This window comes from Salmo salar, chromosome ssa26 (genome assembly GCF_905237065.1).
Source record: "Salmo salar chromosome ssa26, Ssal_v3.1, whole genome shotgun sequence".
Lineage (NCBI taxonomy): Eukaryota > Metazoa > Chordata > Actinopteri > Salmoniformes > Salmonidae > Salmo > Salmo salar.
In genome coordinates, this window is record NC_059467.1 from 2,045,387 (window position 1) to 2,069,104 (window position 23,718).

The following is a 23,718-nucleotide window of genomic DNA, read 5'->3' on the forward strand; positions in this document are numbered from 1 at the left end:
CAGGAAACTAAAAAGATTTGGCATGGTTCCTGAGATCCTCAAAAGGTTCTACAGCTGTAACATCGACAGCATCCTGACTGTTAGCATCACTGCCTGGTACGGCAATTGCTCGACCTCTGACCACAAGGCACTACAAGAGGGTAGTGCGTATGGCCCAGTACATCACTGGGGCTAAGCTGCCTGCCATCCAGGACCTCTACACCAGGCGGTGTCAGAGGAATGCCCTAAACATTTTAAAGACCCCAGCCCCCCCAGTCATAGACTGTTCTCTCTACTACCGCATGGCAAGCGGTACCGGAGTGCCAAGTCTAGGACAAAAAGGCTTCTCAACAGTTTTTAGTTACTCCTGAACAGGTAATCAAATGGCTACCTGGACTATTTGCATTGTGTGTCCGCCCCAACCCCCACTCCCCCAACCCCTCTTTTTACGCTGATGCTACTCTCTGTTTGTCATATATGCATAGTCAATTTAACTATACATCCATACCTCAATTGGGCCGACCAACCAGTGCTCCCGCATATTGGCTAACCGGGCTATCTGCATTGAGTCCCACCCACCACCCGCCAACCCCTCTTTTACGCTACTGCTGCTCTCTGTTCATCATATATGCATATTCACTTTAACCATATCTACATGTACATACTACCTCAATCAGTCTGACTAACCGGTGTCTGTATGTTGCCTCGCTACTTTTATAGCCTCGCTACTGTATATAGCCTGTCTTTTTACTGTTGTTTTATTTCTTTACCAACCTATTGTTCACCAATTACCTTTTTTTGCGCTATTGGTTAGAGCCTGTAAGTAAGCATTTCACTGTAAGGTCTATACCTGTTGTATACGGCGCACGTGACAAATAAACTTTGATTTGATTTGACAAATTGAGGCTGTTCAGAGAACAAAAGGGAGGGTGTTCCTAATGGAAGACACATTTCAGTTGAATGCGTTCAGTTGTCCAACTGGCTAGGTATCCCACTTTCCCTACTGTTTAGTATACTCAGTGTAGACTACATCTTTTCTCCCATTATTACTTTTCTCTTGAAGTTATAAATCTCTTTTCTTGAATGAGTTGCTTGCCCTTTTCTGCCACAGTGATCCCAACCAGGGAGTGAGTAAGGTCCCCTACCTTGTCATCAATAACAAAATCAACAAGTCATCTGTCAAACACAACCAGGAGGACTCATTATGTACACTACTGGTCCAGCACCTATGCCAGTCAGTCAGAAGATGAATAACTGAATAGCTTCTTGAGGTCTTATTGAAAGATGAGGTTGAATGATATTTGATGTTAAGTTGAAGTGTGTTGATATTAAAATGGTTCTGAAGTAGCTATGTAAATGTTTCTCTGTAAATGGAGACAAAGCACCCAAATGTCTTGTCCTTTACATGTTCACTTTGCTGATGTCCAAATGTGCTCCAGGGTGAAGTTGTCCGTAGGTACAGATCTAGGATCAGCTTCCTCTCCCCCAATACTAGCCTTGATAATTAGTGGGGGAAATGCAAAACTGACCCAAGATCAGCATCTAAGTGACATTCCAAATGCTGGAAACCTCTGTAGCAGCTCCAACAGAGGGAGCTATTTTACCGAAACACTGTTGTCTAGAAAGATGACAGCATACAGTATCACAGAGAGTTGTGATTTCCTTCTGAGCTATGTACAGTACATACAGTACATGCAGCACGTTACGTAATTGATTGTTCTTGTGGTTACGCTGCTTCTGGTTAAGTACAGTATATACAGCTATAGAAATGTACCATATTGCTCTGGTGCTACATATATCACTCTGGCACAGAGTATGCTGTTCACCCAATGTCAATATCAATAAGAAAGTAAATGTATGTCTTATAGTCATTGTGCATGTTTGTCTTTGTTTTAAGGATCAAAACTAGCCTCAGTAAAATGCAAATGAGAAAAAACATATTTCAACATTTGACTCAAAAATATTCAGTGGTACCACTAATACAGGCAAATTAAGTAAAATACATTTAGAGTGACTTATTTGTTTCAAAATGCACTTTTAATGCTTCACTTGAGAAGACGCTTTTAGGACTTCTGTAGTGCTTCAATATTCTTTTACTTCCTATTCGGAGTTAGGAAAATGTGTGTATGTTATAAATGATAAAAAGAACATCCAAATGAATTTCTTCTCTCCCTGGTAATGGAACTATCTGTTTAAAGATTGCGGGCACTGTTTCTCTCTCTTCTGTGAGATCTAGGCTTTATCTCAATTACACTTCTTTGAATCTTCTCCACCTCTCCTCACAGAATGCATTGGAGGAGAAGGCATGAGGTTCCTCCAATGTGTTTTGAGAAGGAGGCAAGGAGAGAGGACACAAGGAATCAAGGATATACAATTGAAATTCACCCCTAGTTGTGAGAACCTGGATTCTCATTAGGGGCACTTCAGCATAATCAAACAGACGTTTGGGATGAGCTTTTTAACATGGTGGTTTGCTTGTCAATTATGCATGAAGAGAGCATATGCCACAAATAAAGCAAATCAAGTGTACATTTCCAATCCGTACATGGTTGGACCATTTACTGTCAATTTATGCCGTGCATAATCTGCTTTGTTTCTTCCTGTACTCCACATTTCCAGCTGATCTTTTTCTTTTTTTACAGCATCCACAGTAACATAGGAAAGTTTAATTCACAAGCTGTCTTTTTCAACTACAGCAGTGCTGAAAAAAATGTTTTACAGCTATTGTCACAGCAATGGTTTTATACTACAAGTGATAAATACTCCTAAATGTGCATCATGGTTGTGTAATACAAACCGACACAGAGAGGCGAGACAGAGAGAGAGAATTCCTCTGCTGATAGCTGCAGTGAGTGAGAGCCTGGAGCAGTTTAGGGCAGCAATGGGTTCAGCTGCCATGTCCTTTTATCTGCATGATCATAGATCCCCAGTGTATCTATAGATGCTGTTGTGCTATCTAATGATCCCTGTCCCATCCATGGGCTCCTCGGGCCTTTGGCTCACCAGTCCCAGAAGACCATTTGTCTAAGCGGATAATCAGGTGGAAACAAAAGCGGAATGTTTTGCCTGCCCCGGAAGGAGGCTAGGTCATGATGTGCGTGGTAGGAATGCAGTGTGTTTCTGTCTGTGTGTTTACAACTGTAACCTATATGAATAAAACAATATCAAAGATCACATTACATGTCAGATAGGTTCCATGCTGCAAATGCATTAATGCTCAAAATTAAGGCTCGCTCAACCCTGGGAGGATATGTCTTCCAATCTCCCCTTTAAAATGGAGTGTGGTGTTCAATAATAATTGTTGCCATAAGTGTCTCCTGGATTTATCTAGCACTGGGGAGGCAGGGCTTGGGACCTCTGGTAGTGATGTAATGTAAATGCAATATCAGTGTTACGCATTTTCTGTGTGAATGCATCTGCATGCATGACCTTGTGTGTTCTCCTGATTCTTATTGCCATAATAATAAGCTTTTTGTTGCCTATTAAAATTATCACACGCCTTCTTCATGACAGATTTTTTTCCTCAAAGCCCCATACCCAAAGCATTGCTATAATTGCAACTTAGGCTGGCATTGGGGGAAACTGTGCACCATAGCCAGAGATGCTTGTTTCCTTGGTAACCAGGTTCTCTTGAATTTCTCAGTGCTTATGGTTCTACACAGAGCAATATCTGGTTCTACCCTTCTAGAGCTCTCCAGCCTTCTGGAATAGGGATTCTGTTGATTCTTTGTTTAGGTAGACCAAATAGCCCCACAGCTTGTTTTATTATACTACACACAATAAACGTTTTTAGCCTGTTATAATTAATTAATTTAATAACAAATAAATTATATCAGTATGATATCTGTGTAATTATCATTATCCCTCAACGAATTAACCCTATTGATTGAGAGGATATCTTTTGTTGCTGGACATGAAACTGGTCAATATGAGCTACACAATCTGTAGGCCCACAATGTAGCCTAAAATGACAGTTTATTTTAGACCTTTAGAACTATGTAGGAGCAGGAATAGGCTAACCATCATCTGATAAATTCTGTATTGTTTTTTTGTACCTTTTAAATTATTTGTAGTCCTACATTATCATAACATTATATCCTACTAAAACGTTACTGTAGCCGAGTCAGTTAAGAACAAGGCTAAAAGACGCACATAGCTTAAAACATTGACAATATTTTTTTTGTATTACTATATTAGTCAACCCGTCCTCTAAATCCATATAAAACATCCCCTGACAGTTGTAGATGTTTAGTTGCATTAATTCAAATGTTGCCAGAGCGTTCAAGTAGAACGCGAAAGCGATGTCAAGCGGAATGAGTGGTGGGTACGCGCGTCGCTGCGCGGGCACGATTTCAGGACCAAGGACAGCCGCTCGCGCTGAGCATCAGGTCATTGGATCCTCAGCAAAGCAGAGCCTCGGACGGGAGTCGTGACAAGGAGACATGCATCTCTCAAAGACAAAGAAAACACAAGCTCTCCCAAAACTGTTTGTAGGCCAATAATATATATATATATTTTTTGTTGTTGTTGTTGCGTCAATGAAAATCAACAGGATTTACCCACCACAAAGCAAATGTGTTATTGTCTCTTTTTTTATGGGAGTGTAATGCAGGTTTAGAGATCAGCTGGAGAAAAAACGCATGATGCACATTCCTCGACAGGGCGGACTAATGTAATTGCATTCCACTGGTATTGCTGTTAGCACAGGGTCGAGAGGACGCGTGATCCATGAGGATCGGTTAGCTGGGCTGGCTACGACGCACATCCATTCAACAGGAGACTCTGTCTGGCAGCTGTGTCGATGTCAAAATGCGTGTATTTCTGCTTGCGTTTTTCATCTCCTGCTCCTGTGCGGGTGGTGGATGTGAACCCAAGATTGTCAATATCGGAGCGGTCCTGAGCCAGAAGAGGTATGAACAGGTGTTCAAGGACGCCGTCACCCAGGCAAACACTCTGTATGGGAAAGATAAGTTCAAGATGAACGCCATCTCTGTCACTCATAAACCCAATGCAATTCAGATGGCTCTCTCCGTCTGCGAGGACCTCATCTCGAACCAGGTAAGCAATATAATTGCAGTCTATGTATGATGGAAGTATAGCTCTCACAGTGTTTTGATAGACATGTTTACTACTCATTCAAGAAACCTCCTATGGGGAGACACAAGCCAGTGTGCAACGTCAACATCTGGGTGCGAGGATGGCTGCTTGAGGGTTTGTTAAAACTACATTGATAAAGAGAGAGAGAGACTTGGGTCATGTTTATTTTGCTTTACAGTAAGTAGGATGTTTGTCTGGCTGAGCCTGTGTGTTGAAAAGAGGAGCAGAAACACATTGTTGTTAAAGAGCTAGAGGTTGATAAAAAATCAGAAATCGTTTCAATTGTTGCAGTTTATTTCCTGGGGAGACTGGGAGAAATGTCCCAATTATCTCTCCTTCCTCCCAAAGTGCGCACTTGTTCACTTCCCTTTACTGATTTGAAAGGAAATAACTGTTACAGTGTAAAAAAAAACTCTTTAGATGAGAGGTTTTCTCAATTGAAAAAAACAAACATATGATTCAATGCCAACAATGCCAAACCCATATATCAAGTTGCAACCTATTTCTTTCAACACTCAACTTACTTTTCCCCTTTGGTTAAACCGAATAAATAACATAAATACAAACTAATATAAACTCAGGAAAAAAAGAAACGTCCTCTCACTGTTAACTGCGTTTATTTTCAGCAAACTTAACATGTGTAAATATTTGTATGAACATAACAAGATTCAACAACTGAGACATAAACTGAACAAGTTCCACAGACATGTAACTAACAGAAATTTAATAATGTGTCCCTGAACAAAGGGGGGGTAAAAATCAAAAAGTAACAGTCAGTATCTGGTGTGGCCACCAGCTGCATTAAGTACTGCAGTGCATCTCCTCTTCATGGACTGCACCAGATTTGCCAGTTCTTGCTGTGAGATGTTACCCCACTCTTCCACCAAGGCACCTGCATGTCCCCATTTACAACCCATTTTTTCATGTTGTACCAAGTAGATTTTTCATTTTGAAATTACCTATCCAAATATCTTAAATTGGGTTACAAGCAATTAAATCAATTTCATGTTAATCAAGATACTATATTAAGTTGGTTCCATAACATGAAATAATGACTCCAAACACTTTAACATAAACTGTTTACAATATTGTAATTAAATGGTGACCATCTCATCAATGGAAACCTTTCCAGACTTTTTAGTATCACAGTTATTTTATTTAACCTTCATTTAACTAGGCAAGTCAGTTAAGAACAAATTCTTATTTACAATGACAGCCTAGGAACGGTGGGTTAACTGCCTTGGTTCAGGGGCAGAATGACAGATTTTTACCTTGTCAGCTCGGGTTTGTAGATCTTGAGTAACTTGAATGACTATCATTCCTTTTTTAATTCCCATTCCCATTTACCATCGTTTCACATTAGCCTATAGCCTTTAAATCATTTACTTTGTCAATATGACAACAACAACTGTATGCATTAGGCTGCGTATGAATTGAAATAACATTGACGTGCTCCAATTCTTGATTAACCTGCATTTATTCAACAAGACATAGCCTACTCAGCCTAATTGCAAGCCTATTTTTGCAATAGGCTAAGCCACGAGTAGCCTAGGCATTTGGAACTTATACAATCCATTAGGGTGATCGTGATAGATATTAAACAGCCTCTCCTTTATTCAATTCTTGAATGAGTAAGCATTAGGCTTCAGCTGTCATGTTCAATAGTCTAGCTGGCCAGAGAACAGATTTTTGATTGATTCCCTAAAAACAAGCCACTTCTATAAGTTGTAGCAGGTTAGAAGAATAAGGTTGAGGTTAGGGTTAGCTAAAATGCTCTCATAACCTGCTACGAAAAGTCCCTTCCAGTCATAGCTGTATCAAAGTGGAGTGTTTTTAGGGAGTCACGGTTTTTGATGGGAATGCACACCAGTGGATTAACCAAAGCAAACTCAAGGGCTGTGATTTTAACGTAGTGCCTTATTCAATGGAGGATAAACCACAGACCTTTTATCTTGAATGACGGGACAACATCGGTGCAAGGTTGAATAAAAGTGGTGCTTCATAACCTGAGCTAATGTCATTGCTTTGAAACTCTGTGGAGAGGACATGTCATGTCTTCCAAAGGAAAATTAGGCCAACATGGCGTCAGCAGGCACACGGGTTGGCAGCTGCTTTGTTGCTGTGAGTAAAGCACGGGTAGTCGGGTAGGGCGGCATTACACAGTGATGTAGAGGAAGATTATAGCCCACTCGCCAAAGTGACAGCACAGATTATAATGCCAGTGGTGACGCGCGTGCGGGCGCACACAAGACAGACATCCACAGGCGCACATGCGCATGCTGTCTCTCTCATTTTCTCAAAACAAATTCTCTTTCTCTCTCTCTAATATACACACACGCTCAAAGAGCATCAACAAGAGATTTCTCTATGGGCCTATTTATTCCATATTCAAGAGACATGTTTTATGATGCATTTTGGTTCATACATTATGCAATTTATATGGGTCAGCTTACTGTGTGATAACAACATGTCCTCGTAGGCCTACTTTATCTACACTCTTCTCAGTTACTTACTTAAAATGTGCAAATATTTCTCTGGGTCACTGACATTAATTAGCCTACTGATGATGTTCACTTGAACAGATGTAGAATTGCAGTAAATCAGCTCCAAAAATCAGCTTCAAAAGCTGCCTTTGCGTAATGTGTTCTGATGTACATGGTCATGTGTGTGTGTGTGTATGCTGATGTAGAAAGATATGATTCTCCTGTATTATTCATTATCCCTGGGCACACATGTCAAGTACATATGCTGTATCTGTTTGTATCCTATGATCCCTATTCTGTACACAGGTGTATGCCATTCTGGTGAGCCACCCGCCTCAGTCGAATGACCATCTGACCCCCACACCCGTGTCCTACACCGCAGGGTTCTACCGTATCCCTGTGGTTGGGCTCACCACCCGCATGTCCATCTATTCGGACAAGGTGAGACACGCACACACATGGACAAACCCATAGACACACAGATACACACACACAATGTGATCTTTGATATGTTGTTTTATTTATATCTACAGTCAGACTAGTGGTAGTGTGGTTAACAGACAGATATCCTAGTGCTTAACCACTTCACTCTCCAGGGCGGGGTCTCTATATGCTACATGGGATCATTTTATTAGTCACATATTGAAATTCCAGCTCCACTCGAATCTGTCTGTCATAGTTATTCAGTGTCATTTTGCTCCTGTGATGTTGTTTTTGTATGCACTTTCGAATATGTGGATTTTCTCAGGCCGACTCTGACATATTTTCCCACGAGAAATACATTAGAGCAAAACATCAAAGGTCTATTAATGTTTTAAAGCAATGCTTGAAGCTGCTGCTTTTAGAATTAAGTGACAGCACAGGTCCTCAACATGGTAAATCATTTTTTCAACCAACACAAAATCCACATGTTGGGCTCTGTGTTGCCTCCGTTGAGCTAACCTGTTCAATCAATCAATCAATCAATCAATCAATCAATCAATCAATCAATCAATCAATCAATCAATCAATCAATCAATCAAATGTATTTATAAAGCCCTTTTTACATCAGCCAATGTCACAAAGTGCAATACAGAAACCCAGCCTAAAACCGCAAACAGCAAGCAATGCAAATGTAGATGCACAGTGGCTAGGAAAAAATTATCACAGTGGTTGTAGAGGGTGCAACAGGTCAGCACCTCAGGAGTAAATGTCAGTTGGCTTTTCATAGCTGAGCATTCAGAGTTCGAGAGAGCAGGTGTGGTAGAGAGAGAGAGAATCGAAAACAGCAGGTCTGGGACAAGGTAACACGTCCGGTGAACAGGTCAGGGTTTTATAGCCGCAGGCAGAACAGTTTAAACTGGAGCAGCAGCACGACCAGGTGGACTGGGGACAGCAAGGAGTCATCAGGCCAGGTAGTCCTGAGGCATGGTCCCAGGGCCCAGTTCCTCCGGGAGGGGAGGGAAGGAGAGGGAGAGAGAGAATTAGAGGGAGCATACTTAAATTCACACAGGACCCCGGATAAGACAGGAGAAATACTCCAGACATAACAGACTGACCCTAGCCCCCCGACACATAAACTATTGCAGCATAAATACTGGTGGCTGAGACAGGAGGGGTTGTGAGACACTGTTCCCTCTACTGTATATCTCTCCTCCAGAGCATCCACCTGTCTTTCCTGCGTACCGTGCCCCCCTACTCCCACCAAGCCCAGGTGTGGTTCGACATGATGAGAGAGTTCCGCTGGAACCACATCATTCTGATAGTGAGCGACGACCACGAGGGCCGCGCTGCCCAGAAGAGGCTGGAGACCCTGTTGGAGGAGAGGGAGACCAAGGTGAGACTGCCGGGCCCAGACGCCATGTTTAGCAACACTGTCTGTCCATCTGTCTGTCCGTCCGTCTGTCTGTGCGTCTGTACTCTTGTGTGTCGAACTTGCATTCAGTATCACAAAGGTCCTCTATGTACTGTTTGTAATTATTTTTATTTTCTGTTACGTCAGCACATTTTTTTCCCATTTGTAACATTGGCTAACATTTTTTTTTCATGCTAGAGGCATCAACAGCGTCCTAAGTGGCTATCTGGCAAAACTCTGTATTTTCTACTCATTTCACATTACTTTTACCATAGTCAAAATGTGTCCATCCACAACAGGAGCGCAATGAGGGACCTAACCTGGGGCAATGCAAAAAATAGAGGATTTTCACATAGTTCAATTAGCTACTAGATCTTCTTTCAACAGTTTCTTGGTTTCTGTTAAATTGTGCCCAAGTCTTGGAATAAATGTGGACTATTTTTTGCAGAGGTAGGATAACTATGGTTTTCATCCATAATTCAGAATTTTTGGATGTATACATTTTTTTATGCATGAATGGCGTTTGTGTTCGCATTTAGTGCTATAGAAGCTGAAAAGCTCTACTTCTTGTATGCTGCTGAATTTCCAGTCTTTGTTGTGTAGCGTTGTGTGCAGTCTGCATTTGAAAGAATGGAACTTTTCCTGTTTGTTAGTTAAAATTGGGTTGCTTGTCTATCTGCCCACAATGAAATGGAAATAGACCTGATGGGGGAAACATTTATGGTAGCTGTCACAGCAAAGCACTAAAATCATCTTGATGGGACACAGTGAGGTGTAGTTACCCTAAAAAATGCCCAGAGAAGCGTCAAAACTATGGAGCATGATAGCAGGTATGACTTTGCTGTTTTTATTTAAGTGTTGTTATGAGTATTTTTGCACACATAGGTGTTTGGAATCCCGTCATTGGAATTTGCATTGATTGCTTAAGGAATGTGATTGTTTGAGGGATGTACATTTGTACTTTTGTTAGGCCTTGGTTGCTCTTTTTGTGTCTAATGATTGTGGGTTATTTACGGTATATTTGGAGATAATTCCTATGTTGAAGATTATTTTACCAGGTATGCTGACTGAGAACACATTCAATTTTACAGCAATGATCTGGAGAATAGTCACAGAGGAGTGGTGGTGGGATGAATGAGCCAATTGGAAGCTGGGGATGATTAGGTGGCCATGATGGTATGAGGGCCAGATTGGGAATTTAGAATTGCTGATTTTGTTTCCTTTGGTATAAAAAACCCTGTATATTTAATCCAGATATCAATCTATATTATCCATCTAATCGAATCTACTATCTTATCCAGTTATAGTTACATAACATAGCATTATGAAATTTGCAATTCTAGGATCTCCTGGTAAATGAGACTTTGGTTGTGGCCACTGTACAGTTTTATATTTGCCTTATTTTAAGCAAACATTATTTGTTTTTAATACCTTAATAATTTTTGATGTCATTAGTCTCGGCGCGAACCAGGAAGTTCCGTGGCAGAAATAAGCTAAAGAGGGTTCGGAAACCCGGTGTAAACCAGTGACGCCTCACAACCAATCAAATGCCTTGCTTTGGCACAGCTCCAAATATGCTTGCCTGATTAGTGCCGTAAGAGCAACAGTGAGGACAAAAAACATCACCAACACAAGGACTGTTATAGCAGCAAAGGGTCGACCAACTCCATATTAATGCCCACGACGAGCAGGTGTCCACATACTTTTGGCAATGTAGTGTACCTTAATAGAAGATTACTCAAGTAAAAGTGAAGTCACCCAGTAAAATACTACTAAAGTCTAAAAGTATTCGGTTATAAATATACTCAAGTATCAAAAGTTAAATGTAATTGCTAAAATATACTTAAGTATCAAAAGTAAATGTACTGTATAAATAATTTCAAATTACTTATATTAAGCAAACCAGACGGCACAATTTTCAATTTTTTATTTATTTATCGATAGCCAGGAGGACACTCCAACACTCAGACATAACAAATGAAGCAGATCAGAGGCAGTAGGGATGACCAGAGTTGTTCTCTTGATAAGTGTGTGAATTGGACCATTTTCCTGTCCTGCTAAGCATTCAAAATGTAACAAATACTTTTGGGTGTCAGGGAAAATGTATGTAAAAAGTACATTATTTTCTTTAGTGAAGTAAAAGTAGTAAAAAATATAAATAGTAAAGTAAAGTACAGATACCACAAAAAAAACGAAGTAAGTCGTTTTAAGTATTTTTACTTAAGTATTTAAACCACTGCATAGGTAGGCCTACACATATAACCCATGGCATATAGGATATACCTTTAGTCTCTTGGGACATTGATTGGGACATTTCTCTTTATCTGCAAAGACGCTTTCACAGCTTTCCATATCTGAGGACAGAAAATATCACAAAGAATCATGCTTCATTACACTGAAATTAGACAGCAGTAAATATTATTTTCCTATTATCTCTCTGTCCTCAGAGTTTTCCCCTCTGGGGGGGGGGGGGTGTAAATCAGCTTTAATATTGCAGATACATTGAGGCTTCTATCGATGTAATTGTCTACATTATTTCCAATATATATATATATTATTGAAAATATATATATAGAGTTGAAGTCGGAAGTTTACATACACCTTAGCCAAGTACATTTAATCTCAGTTTTTCACAATTCCGGTTTGTAGGCCTCCTTGCTCGCACGCGCTTTTTCAGTTCTGCCCACAAATTTTCTATAGGATTGAGGTCAGGGCTTTGTGATGGCCACTCCAATACCTTGACTTTGTTGTTCTTAAGCCATTTTGCCACAACTTTGGAAATACGCTTGGGATCAATGTCCCGCAAATGGAAGACCCATTTGCGACCAAGCTTTAACTTCCTGACTCATGTTACTTCAATATATCCACATCATTTTCCTTCTTCATGAAGCCACCTATTTTGTGAAGTGCACCAGTCCCTCTTGCAGCAAAGCACCCCCACAACATGATGCTGCTACCTCTCTGCTTCACGGTTGGGATGGTGTTCTTCGGCTTGCAAGCCTCCCCCTTTTTCCTCCAAACATAACGATGGTCATTATGGCCAAACAGTTCTATTTGTGTTTCATCAGACCAGAGGACATTTCTCCAAAAAGTATGATCTTTGTCCCCATGTGCAGTTGCAAACCGTAGTCTGGCTTTTTTATGGCGGTTTTGGAGCAGTGGCTTCTTCCTTGCTGAGCGACCTTTCAGGTTATGTCGATACAGGACTTGTTTTACTGTGGATATAGATACTTATGTACCTGTTTCCTCCAGCATCTTCACAAGGTCCTTTGTTGTTGTTCTGGGATTGATTTGCACTGATTTGCTCCAAAGTATGTACATCTCTAGGAGACAGAACGCGTTTCCTTCCTGAGCGGTATGACGGCTGCGTGGTCCCATGGTGTTTATACTTGCGTACTATTGTTTGTACAGATGAACGTGGTACCTTCAGGTGTTAGGAAATTGCTCCCAAGGATGAACCAGACTTGTGGAGGTCTACAATTTCTTTTCTGAGGTCTTGGCCGATTTCTTTTGATTTTCCCATGATGTCAAGCAAAGAGGCACTGAGTTTGAAGGTAGGCCTTGAAATACATCCACAGGTACACCTCCAATTGCCTCAAATTATGTCAATTAGCCTATCAGAAGCTTCTAAAGCCATGACATAATTTTCTGGAATTTTCCAAGATGTTTAAAGGCACAGTCAACTTAGTGTATGTAAACTTATGACCAATTGGAATTGTGATACAGTGAAATATAAGTGAAATAATCTGTCTGTAAACAATTGTTGGAAAAATGACTTGTGTCATGCACAAAGTAGATGTCCTAACTGACTTGTCAAAACTATAGTGTGTTAACAAGAAATGTGTGGAGTGGTTGAAAAATGAGTTTTAATGACTTCAACCTAAATGTATGTAAACTTCCGACTTCAACTATATACAGTATCATTCAATAGTTTGGACATTCCTACTCATTCAAGGGTTTTTCTTTATTTTCTACATTATAGAATAATAGTGATGAGATAAAAACTATGAAATAACACATATAGAATCATTTAGTAACCAAAAAAGTGTTAAACAAATCAAAATATATTTTATATTTGAGATTCTTCAAAGTAGCAACCCTTTGCCTTGATGTCAGCTTTGCACACTCTTGGCATTCTCTCAAACTGGAATGCTTTTCCAACAGTTTTGAAGAAGTTCCCACATATGCTGAGCACTTGTTGGCTGCTTTTCCTTCCCTCTGCAGTCCAACTCATCCCAAATCATCTCAATTGGTCTGGTGATTGTGGTCGGGTGATTGTGGAGGCCAGGTCATCTGATGCAGCACTCCATCACTCTCCTTCCTGTTCAAATTGCCCTTACACAGCCTGGAGGTGTGTTGGGTCATTGTCCTGTTGAAAAACACATGATAGTCCCATTAAACACAAACCAGATGGGATGGTGTATCGCTGCAGAATGCTGTGGTAGCCATGCTGGTTAAGTGTGCATTGAATTCTAAATAAATCACAGACAGTGTCACCAGCAAAGAACCCCAACACCATCACACCTCCTCCTCCATGCTTCTCGGTGGGAACCACAAATGCGGAGATCATTCGTTCACCTACTCTGCATCTCACAAAGACATGGTGTTTGGAACCAAAAATCTCAAATGTGCTCATCAGACCAAAGGACAGATTTCCACCGGTCTAATGTCAATTGCTCGTGTTTCCTAGTCTAAGGAAGTCTCTTCTTATTGGTTTCCTTTAGTAGTGGTTTCTTTTCAGCAATTTCACCATGAAGGCCTGAATCATGCAGTCTCCCCTGAACAGTTGATGTTGAGATATGTCTGTTAGAGTAACCTCTGGGTCTTCCATTCCTGTGGCGGTCCTCATGTGAGCCAGTTTCATCATAGCGCTTGATGTTTTTTGCGACTGCACTTAAAAAACGTTCAAAGTTCTTGACATTTTCCACATTAACTGACCTTCATGTCTTAAAGTATTGATGGATTGTCGTTTCTCTTTGCTTATTTGAGCTGTTCTTGCCATAATATGGACTTGGTGTGTTACCAAATAAGGCTATCTTCTGTGTACCACCCCTACCTTGTCACAATACAAATGATTGGCTCAAACGCATCAAGAAGGAAAGAAATTCCACAAATGAATTTTTAACAAGGCACACCTGTTAATTGAAATGCATTCCAGGTGACTACCTCGTGAAGCTGGTTGAGAGAATTCCAAGAGTGTGCAAAGCTGTCATCAAGGCAAAGGGTGGCTACTTTAAAGAATCTCAAATATAAAATATATTTAGATTTGTTTAACACTTTTTTGGTTACTACATGATTCCATATGTGTTCTTTCATAGTTTTGATGTCTTCACTATTATTTTACAATGTAGAAAATAGTAAAAATGAAGAAAAACCCTGGAATGAGTAGGGCAAAGAAAAACCCTTGAATGAGTAGGTCCTTCCAAACTTTTGACTGGTACTGTATATTTTTATTTTTATTTTCCTTCTATATTATTTTCCCCTAACCCTACCACCCCTCCTCTAATTAGAGTAAACTAGAGCACAACAATACTTAGGCTTCCACTTCCAGCTTATACACACTACATACATTTCACAAACAATATATTTTACGTTAGTTATCCTTTGTTTGTTTTTATTTCCAGCTACCCTCAACCCCTTCCATCAATCTCTAAAGACTTTTGATTTCTAACTGCCATATATTTTTCCACTGCGCTGTAATGTTTCTGAACCTTTCTATTTTCAAAGTTTCTACAGATTGTAAATTAAAGATACACACCTTTGCTAAGATTATTATATCATTGATCGATTGAATATGACTCATCAAATCACAGAGCAGTGCTATTTGCAGAGTTAGCTCCAAGTAAATGTTGCATTTTTTTCAGGCATTCCTGAACCTGCTACCAAAAACAAGCTACATATGGGCAGTAACAAAACAAGTGATCTGTCTCTTCGCAGCAAAATCTGCAGAGCTGGGATGGTTGTATCACCCATAATGTATATATAACATTCTATTGGTTGCAAGAACTTTGTATAATAATTTAAATTGAAAAATTAAAAGTTTTGAATCCAGCGTCATTTTGTGTCTCAGTTCATAATCCATTTGCTATGGAATTGATACATTGAAAATCTCCTTCCAACTATTTTGCAACCTGTATAGTGCAGCTGTCAATTCTTTGGTCCTTAAATTAAACTGTCATACTGTTTGATTCATTACAGTTTTCTTTGGCCAATTTAAGTATTTAATGCACGGCCGATAGACAGGTTCCTTACCTTCTCCCTTTTCCACTTGCCTCCTCCATTTTTGCGGTAATTCTTCAGTCAGTTGGTTGTTATTTTGGATAGAGCAGACATTTCCATATATTGTTGTTAACTGCGTGTGTGACATAACTCCACCACTCCTATTTATGATATAATTTCCAAAGCTTATACCGGTTTTAACATTGTTTTCAAAATAATTGATTTTTTAAAATGAATTATTGTATTTGAGTTTAACCATAATATTTGTTATAGTATTTGTTCTGTCTTTTCTGGTGGATTAAACTGAAATTGCAACCAACTTTCTATTGCTTGTTTTAAAAATAGTAATATTTTGTAGATAATTACTTTGAGACATTCTTACTAATCTACTGGAGAACCAGTTTGGATTTAAGTATAGTTTGTGTGTCGTATGGATTTGACCAAAACGCAGCAGGAGTGTGTATACTCATCTTCTTTTTATTAGGCAGAAAGAAGGAAAACCAAAACAAAACACACGTATACAAAAACGACGACGACGACGATAAACAGTCCTGTAAGGCTTACAGCTATACAAGGAACAACTAACCACAAAATCCCATAGAAAAACACCCCTCTTAAATAGGACCTTCAATTAGAAGCAACTAGGAGCAGCTGCTTCCAATTGAAGGTCAACCCAACAAGCACCACATAGAAATAGACATACTAGAACTAACATAGAAATAGACTAACAAGAACATAACCCAACAAACCCCGAAACACTCTAAACAAACACCCCTCTCAAAACAGAACATAGCCCAACAAACCCCGAAACACTCTAAACAAACACTCCCCTGCCAAGTCCTGACCAAACTACAATAACAAATAACCCCTTATACTGGTCAGGATGTGACATTGTGTCACAATGGGTGGCTTGTGGATTCAGAAGAGTCAGGCGCAGGAGAAAGATTCCGTGAATGAATTTAATAAAATATCCACACGGAAAATATGCAAAGGTATGGAGTGCAAGGTGTGCAAAAAGACACGCACCACCCTTAAAAGAACGTAACCAGGGACGCAGCCCAAAAGGAATAGCGTAACTCCAAAAATACAGACCCTCATGACAAACACACCCTGACCAACGAACAATCCCGCACAAACAACAAACCTAACTAACTAGCCTAAATACCCCTCCCCACTAACAACTAACACAAAACAGGTGCGCAACTAACCTAGGCCTAACTAACAGAACGTGAAACATAAATCGATGGCAGCTAGTAGGCCGGCGACGACGACCGCCGAACGCCGCCCGGACGAGGAGGGGCGCCACCTTCCGTAGGTGTCGTGACACATTGTGTATGACTGAAGCATTTAGTGAGAGGTCAAATGCTTTAATATTTTATAATTTCTGCCCTCCAAATTCATATTCATTATATAAATAGGCTTGTTTAATTTTGTCTGGCTTGCCGTTTCAAATAAAGTGGAATATCTTTTGCTTATATTATTTAAATAACAAATTGTAGGGCCATAAGTAAATAGATAAACTGGGATGTGACTAAAGAATTAATCAGGGTGATTATTTCACAAGTAGACAGGTTTTGTCCTTTCCATGGTAGCAAGATCTTATCTAATTTGTCTAACTTTCTATTAAAATGTAATGTAGTAAGATCCTTTATATCTTTTGGGATATGAATACCGAGTACGTCCACTTCACTGTCGGACCATTTTATTGGTAAACTACACGATAATGTAAAAGTTGTATTTTTTAGAGATCCAATACGTAATATGGTGCACTTATCATAATTCGGTTTTATTTCAGATAGGTTAGAAAAATTATCTACATCCTCTATGAGGCTGTGCAGGGATCCAAATTGCGGATTTAAAAGAAAACATAAATCTTCAGTGTACAATGACACCTTTGTTTTTAAGCCCTGGATTTTTATCCCGTTGATATTATTGTTGGATCTGATTTTAACAGGTAACATTTCGATGGCCATAATAAATAGATATGCCAATAATGGACAGCCTTGTTTTACTCCTCTTGACAATTTAATACTTTCTGAGAAGTAGTCATTATTTACTACTTGACACCTGGGGTTACTATACCTAACTTTAACCCATTGTATAAGAGATTCTCCAAAATTTAAACAGTCCAGGCATTTATATTTAAATTTCAGTCGTACTTTATCAAATGCCTTTTCAAAGTCAATTATGAATACCAGGCTTGGTTTCCCAGATTTTTCATAGTGTTTTATTGTTTCCAGTACTTATCTTATATTATCTCCAATGTATCATCCATGTAAAGAACCTGTTTGATTAGGATGAATAATATCCGACAATACTCTATGCATTTTGCTAGGATTTTGGCATCCCAACACTGAAGTGTAAGAGGTCCATTTTTTATTTAGGTGGACTGGATCTTTATATTTACCATCTGGGTCCTGTTTCAGTAATAGTGAAATCAGACCTTCTTGCTGAGTATCTGATAGTCTACCATTTTTATAGGAATGGTTAAAACATGTTAATAACGGACCTTTAAGTTAATCGAAAAATATTGGATATACCTCAACTGGTATGCCATCCAGCTCTGGAGTTTTCCCAGACTTGAAGGCTTTAATTGCATCTAGAAGTTCCTCTGTAATTAGGCCTTCACATGAGTCTTTCTGTATAGCTGTTAATTTTACACTATTAATAGAAACAAATCCTTACAATTAACTTCAGTTAGTGGAAATGGAGGAGACTGAAATGAAAACATATGCTGAAAGTACTTTGCTTCCTCTTTCAAAATATAGTTTGCTGAATCATGGATGACTCCGTCATTTGTAACAAGTGTAACAAGTAATACATTATTTTTGGTAGCATTTATATGTTGAACACTAAACAATTAATTTCATTTTTTTCCCATATTCCATCCAGTTCGCTTTATTTTTATATTATGAACTGGGTGGTTCGAGCCCCTAAATGTTGATTGGCTAACAGCCGTGGTATATCACACTGTATACCACGGCTATGACAAAAGGTTTATTTTTACTGCTCTAATTACGTTGGTAACCAGTTTATAATAGCAATGAGGCACCTCAGGGGTTTGTGATATATGGCTAATATACAATGGCTAAGGACTGTGTCCAAGCACTCCGCCTCGTGCATAAGAACAGCCCTTAGCCGTGGTACATTGGCCATATACCACACCCCCTCGGGCCTTATTTCTTAATCATATTACGCTTGATCTTTCTTGAATAAGTTCCTCCATTTCTTTTTGTTTTTCCTCTAACTAATTCTTTGCCTCTATGTTATATCTTTTATTGCTATTTATCTGTACTGTTAGTTCCTCTATTTCCTTTTTTCAGATGATCTCTTTTGACCTACATTGTTCTTATTTTAAAGATGAGTATTGAATTGCATGGCCTCTAAAGGCACATTTAAAAGTTTCACGTACAAAAAGGGGATCTGCTGCACCTATAGGACAAAGTCAGTTATATATTATTCTGTCTTGGGAAAAACAATTTGTCATCCATTAGGTTTTAATGACATTACCAAAATCCTCACACTCGCGGAAATTCTGTAAGAGTAATGTGTATACCAATTATTTGATGGTCTGACTGCATTCTGTCCCCTATCAACATTCTTTTAACTTTCGGTGCCAGCGAAAATGACATACGAAAGTATTCAAGACGACTAGCATGATTGAACCTCTGCTATGTACAGTACCAGTCAAAAGTTTGGACACATCTACTCATTCAAAGGTTTTTCTTTATTTGACTATTTTGTACATTGTAGAATAATAGTGCAGACATCAAAACTATGAAATAACACATATGGAATCATGTAGTAACCAGAAAAGTGTTAAACAAATCTAAATATATTGTATATTTGAGATTCGTCAAAGTAGCCACCCTTTTCCTTGATGACAGTTTTGCACACTCTTGGAATTCTCTCAACCAGCTTCATGAGGTAGTCACCTGGCATGCATTTCAGTTAACAGGTGTGCCTTGTTTAAAGTTAATTTGTCGAATTTCTTTCCTTCTTAATGCATTTGAGCCGATCAGTTGTGTTGTGACAAGATAGGGGTGGTATACAGAAGATAGCCCTATTTGGTAAAAGACCAAGTCCATATTATGGCAAGAACAGCTCAAATAAGCAAAGAGAAATGACAGTCCATCATTACTTTAAGACATGAAGGTCAGTCAATGCGGAACATTTCAAGAACTTTGAAAGTTTCTTCAAGTGCAGTCGCAAACACCATCAAGCGCTATGACGAATAACCCTTGAATGAGTAGGTGTGTCCAAACTTTTGACTGCTAATGTACATCTCACTAGGTCAGGCCTTTTAAGCCTCCATATTGTATATCCACTAGTTCTAATATATCCATAATATTCGTAATTTGCTTAAGTGCATGAGGGTGATAGTTTGTAGTGTGATTTCCTCTACTGTCCATTGAGGTACTTAAAACCCACCATAATAATTGAGTCATGTATTGCCTGTAAGATTGATAAATTATTATATATATTTTTAAATATAATTATTTGGACAATATAGATTAATAAGCCAAATATGTTTATGGTCCAATAGCATATTTAAAAGGATCCACTTTCCTTGGCGGATCTGTTTGAACAGTTTGCATATTTGGATCAAAATGATTGTTAATTAATATCATTACTCCTTTTGAGTTTCTTTGCCCATGGGAGAAATATATTTTGCCCTCCTAGTTCTTTTTCCATACAATTTTGTCTAAAGGTGTAGAATTAGTTTTCTGTTAACGATAGATATTATATTCCTTCTCTTTTAGCAATGAAAAGACTGATCGTCCTTTCTAATTATCTGCTAAGCCATTGCAATTATAACTAGCTATACTTATTTCACCACTTACCATAATGAGATACAATTTTTGATTATACAGTGCTTACCATAATATATGTTTGTAAACTTAGCATTAAGAAGTACCATGATAATTGAGTGCCCGTATAGCTGTACCATGATATTTGCACTGTTAAGAATACTGTAGCTGCGACTAAGTAAACCTCTAATTGTCCTCCAATATTCTACCCGCTAAAACTTGCCCTCATCTCAAGTTTGGTTGTCGTTCCAGTGATTGGCTGATCATCCCTGTACACATAGATCCTAGGGCCTTTAAGACATAGGGGCCCATCCTTTAAAAAGAGCACCTGGTGCCACCTACAGTACAGAACCAGAACTCATCACACTTTTCCAATCAAACAAAACACACAGGCACCCCATCTTCCTACACACCAGCACTCCCCTCATGTATACTGTACACCTGTACATAGCCACATACTGTGCCTTTTACGTCCTCTGTTTGTAATGTTTTTCTTTTTTACCTTGTTGATTCAAATCAAATTTTATTAGTCACATGCGCTGAATACAACAGGTGTAGACCTTACAGTGAAATGCTTACTTACAAGCCCCTAACCAACAATGCAGTTTAAAAAATTTGAATAAGAAATAAAAGTAATAAGTAGTTAAAGAGCAGCAGTAAAATAACAATAGCGAGACTATATACAGGGGGTATCGGTACAGAGTCAATGTGTGGGGGCACCAGTTAGTTGGGGTAATTGAGGTATTATGTACAGTTATTAAAGTGACTGTGCATAGATAATAACAGAGAGTAGGAGCAGCATAGAAGAGTGGGGGGGGGCAATGCAAATAGTCTGGGTAGCCATTTGATTAGAGGTTCAAGAGTCTTATGGCTTGGGTGTAGAAGCCTCTTGGACCTAGACTTGGCGGTTCAATACCGTTTGGCGTGCGGTAGCAGAGAGAACAGTCTATGACTAGGGTGGCTGAAGACTTTGACAATTTTCAGGGCCTTCCTCTGACACCGCCTGGTATAGAGGTCCTGGATGGCAGGAAGCTTGGCCCCAGTGATGTACTGGACCGTACGCACTACCCTCTGTAGTGCCTTGCGGTCGGAAGCCGAGCAGTTGCCATACCAGGCAGTGATATAACCAGTCAGGATGCTCTCGATGGTGCAGCTGTAGACCCTTTTGAGGATCTGTGGACCCATGCCAAATCTTTTTAGTCTCCTGAAAGGGAATAGGTTTTGTCGTTCCCTATTCATGGCTGTCTTGATGTGCTTGGACCATGTTAGTTTGTTGGTGATGTTGACACCAAGGAAACTGAAGCTCTCAACCTGCTCCACAACAGCCCCGTCGATGAGAATGGGGCGTGTTCGGTCCTCCTTTTCCTGTATTCCACAATCATCTCCTTGATCACGTTGAGGGAGAGGTTGTTGTCCTGGCACCACATGGCCAGGTCTCTGACTTCCTCCCTGTAGGCTGTCTCGTCATTGTCGGTGATCAGGCCTACCACTGTTGTGTCATCTGCAAACTTAATGATGGTGTTGGAGTTGTGCCTGGCCGTGCAGTCATGAGTGACCAGGGAGTACAGGAGGGGACTGAGCACGCACCCCTGAGGGGCCCCCGTGTTGAGGATCAGCGTGGCAGATGTGTTGTTACCTACCCTTACCACCTGGGGGCAGCCAGTCAGGAAGTCCAGGATCCAGTTGCAGAGGGAGGTGTTTAGTCCCAGGGTCCTTAGCTTATTGATGAGCTTTGAGGGCACTGAGCTGTAGTCACTGAATAGCATTCTCACGTAGGTGTTCCTTTTGTCCTGGTGGGAAAGGGCAGTGTGGAGTGAAAAAACTAACAAGAACATAACCCAACAAACCCCGAAACACTCTAAACAAACACCCCTCTCAAAACAGAACATAGCCCAACAAACCCCGAAACACTCTAAACAAACACTCCCCTGCCAAGTCCTGACCAAACTACAATAACAAATAACCCCTTATACTGGTCAGGATGTGACATTGTGTCACAATGGGTGGCTTGTGGATTCAGAAGAGTCAGGCGCAGGAGAAAGATTCCGTGAATGAATTTAATAAAATATCCACACGGAAAATATGCAAAGGTATGGAGTGCAAGGTGTGCAAAAAGACACGCACCACCCTTAAAAGAACGTAACCAGGGACGCAGCCCAAAAGGAATAGCGTAACTCCAAAAATACAGACCCTCATGACAAACACACCCTGACCAACGAACAATCCCGCACAAACAACAAACCTAACTAACTAGCCTAAATACCCCTCCCCACTAACAACTAACACAAAACAGGTGCGCAACTAACCTAGGCCTAACTAACAGAACGTGAAACATAAATCGATGGCAGCTAGTAGGCCGGCGACGACGACCGCCGAACGCCGCCCGGACGAGGAGGGGCGCCACCTTCCGTAGGTGTCGTGACACATTGTGTATGACTGAAGCATTTAGTGAGAGGTCAAATGCTTTAATATTTTATAATTTCTGCCCTCCAAATTCATATTCATTATATAAATAGGCTTGTTTAATTTTGTCTGGCTTGCCGTTTCAAATAAAGTGGAATATCTTTTGCTTATATTATTTAAATAACAAATTGTAGGGCCATAAGTAAATAGATAAACTGGGATGTGACTAAAGAATTAATCAGGGTGATTATTTCACAAGTAGACAGGTTTTGTCCTTTCCATGGTAGCAAGATCTTATCTAATTTGTCTAACTTTCTATTAAAATGTAATGTAGTAAGATCCTTTATATCTTTTGGGATATGAATACCGAGTACGTCCACTTCACTGTCGGACCATTTTATTGGTAAACTACACGGTGATGTAAAAGTTGTATTTTTAGAGATCCAATATGTAATATGGTGCACTTATCATAATTCGGTTTTATTTCAGATAGGTTAGAAAAATTATCTACATCCTCTATGAGGCTGTGCAGGGATCCAAATTGCGGATTTAAAAGAAAACATAAATCTTCAGTGTACAATGACACCTTTGTTTTTAAGCCCTGGATTTTTATCCCGTTGATATTATTGTTGGATCTGATTTTAACAGGTAACATTTCGATGGCCATAATAAATAGATATGCCAATAATGGACAGCCTTGTTTTACTCCTCTTGACAATTTAATACTTTCTGAGAAGTAGTCATTATTTACTACTTGACACCTGGGGTTACTATACCTAACTTTAACCCATTGTATAAGAGATTCTCCAAAATTTAAACAGTCCAGGCATTTATATTTAAATTTCAGTCGTACTTTATCAAATGCCTTTTCAAAGTCAATTATGAATACCAG

General features: G+C 39.6%; 1 protein-coding gene across 4 annotated transcripts in view; it reads left to right on the forward strand.

Annotated features, from left to right (window-relative positions):
- The first annotated feature begins 4,335 nt into the window (after positions 1 to 4,335).
- grin1b (glutamate receptor, ionotropic, N-methyl D-aspartate 1b) overlaps positions 4,336 to 23,718 on the forward strand; it is a 65,489-nt gene continuing 46,106 nt past the window's right edge. For 2 of the 4 annotated variants that reach the window (XM_014174830.2, XM_014174831.2), the window contains exons 1-3: positions 4,336 to 5,037; positions 7,866 to 8,000; positions 9,199 to 9,375. In XM_014174830.2, coding sequence (XP_014030305.1) covers positions 4,789 to 5,037; positions 7,866 to 8,000; positions 9,199 to 9,375 — 561 coding nt within the window. In that variant the 5' untranslated portion in view covers positions 4,336 to 4,788. The remainder of the gene's footprint in view (positions 5,038 to 7,865; positions 8,001 to 9,198; positions 9,376 to 23,718) is intronic. The other 2 variants (XM_014174833.2, XM_014174834.2) reach the window with 2 other exon arrangements.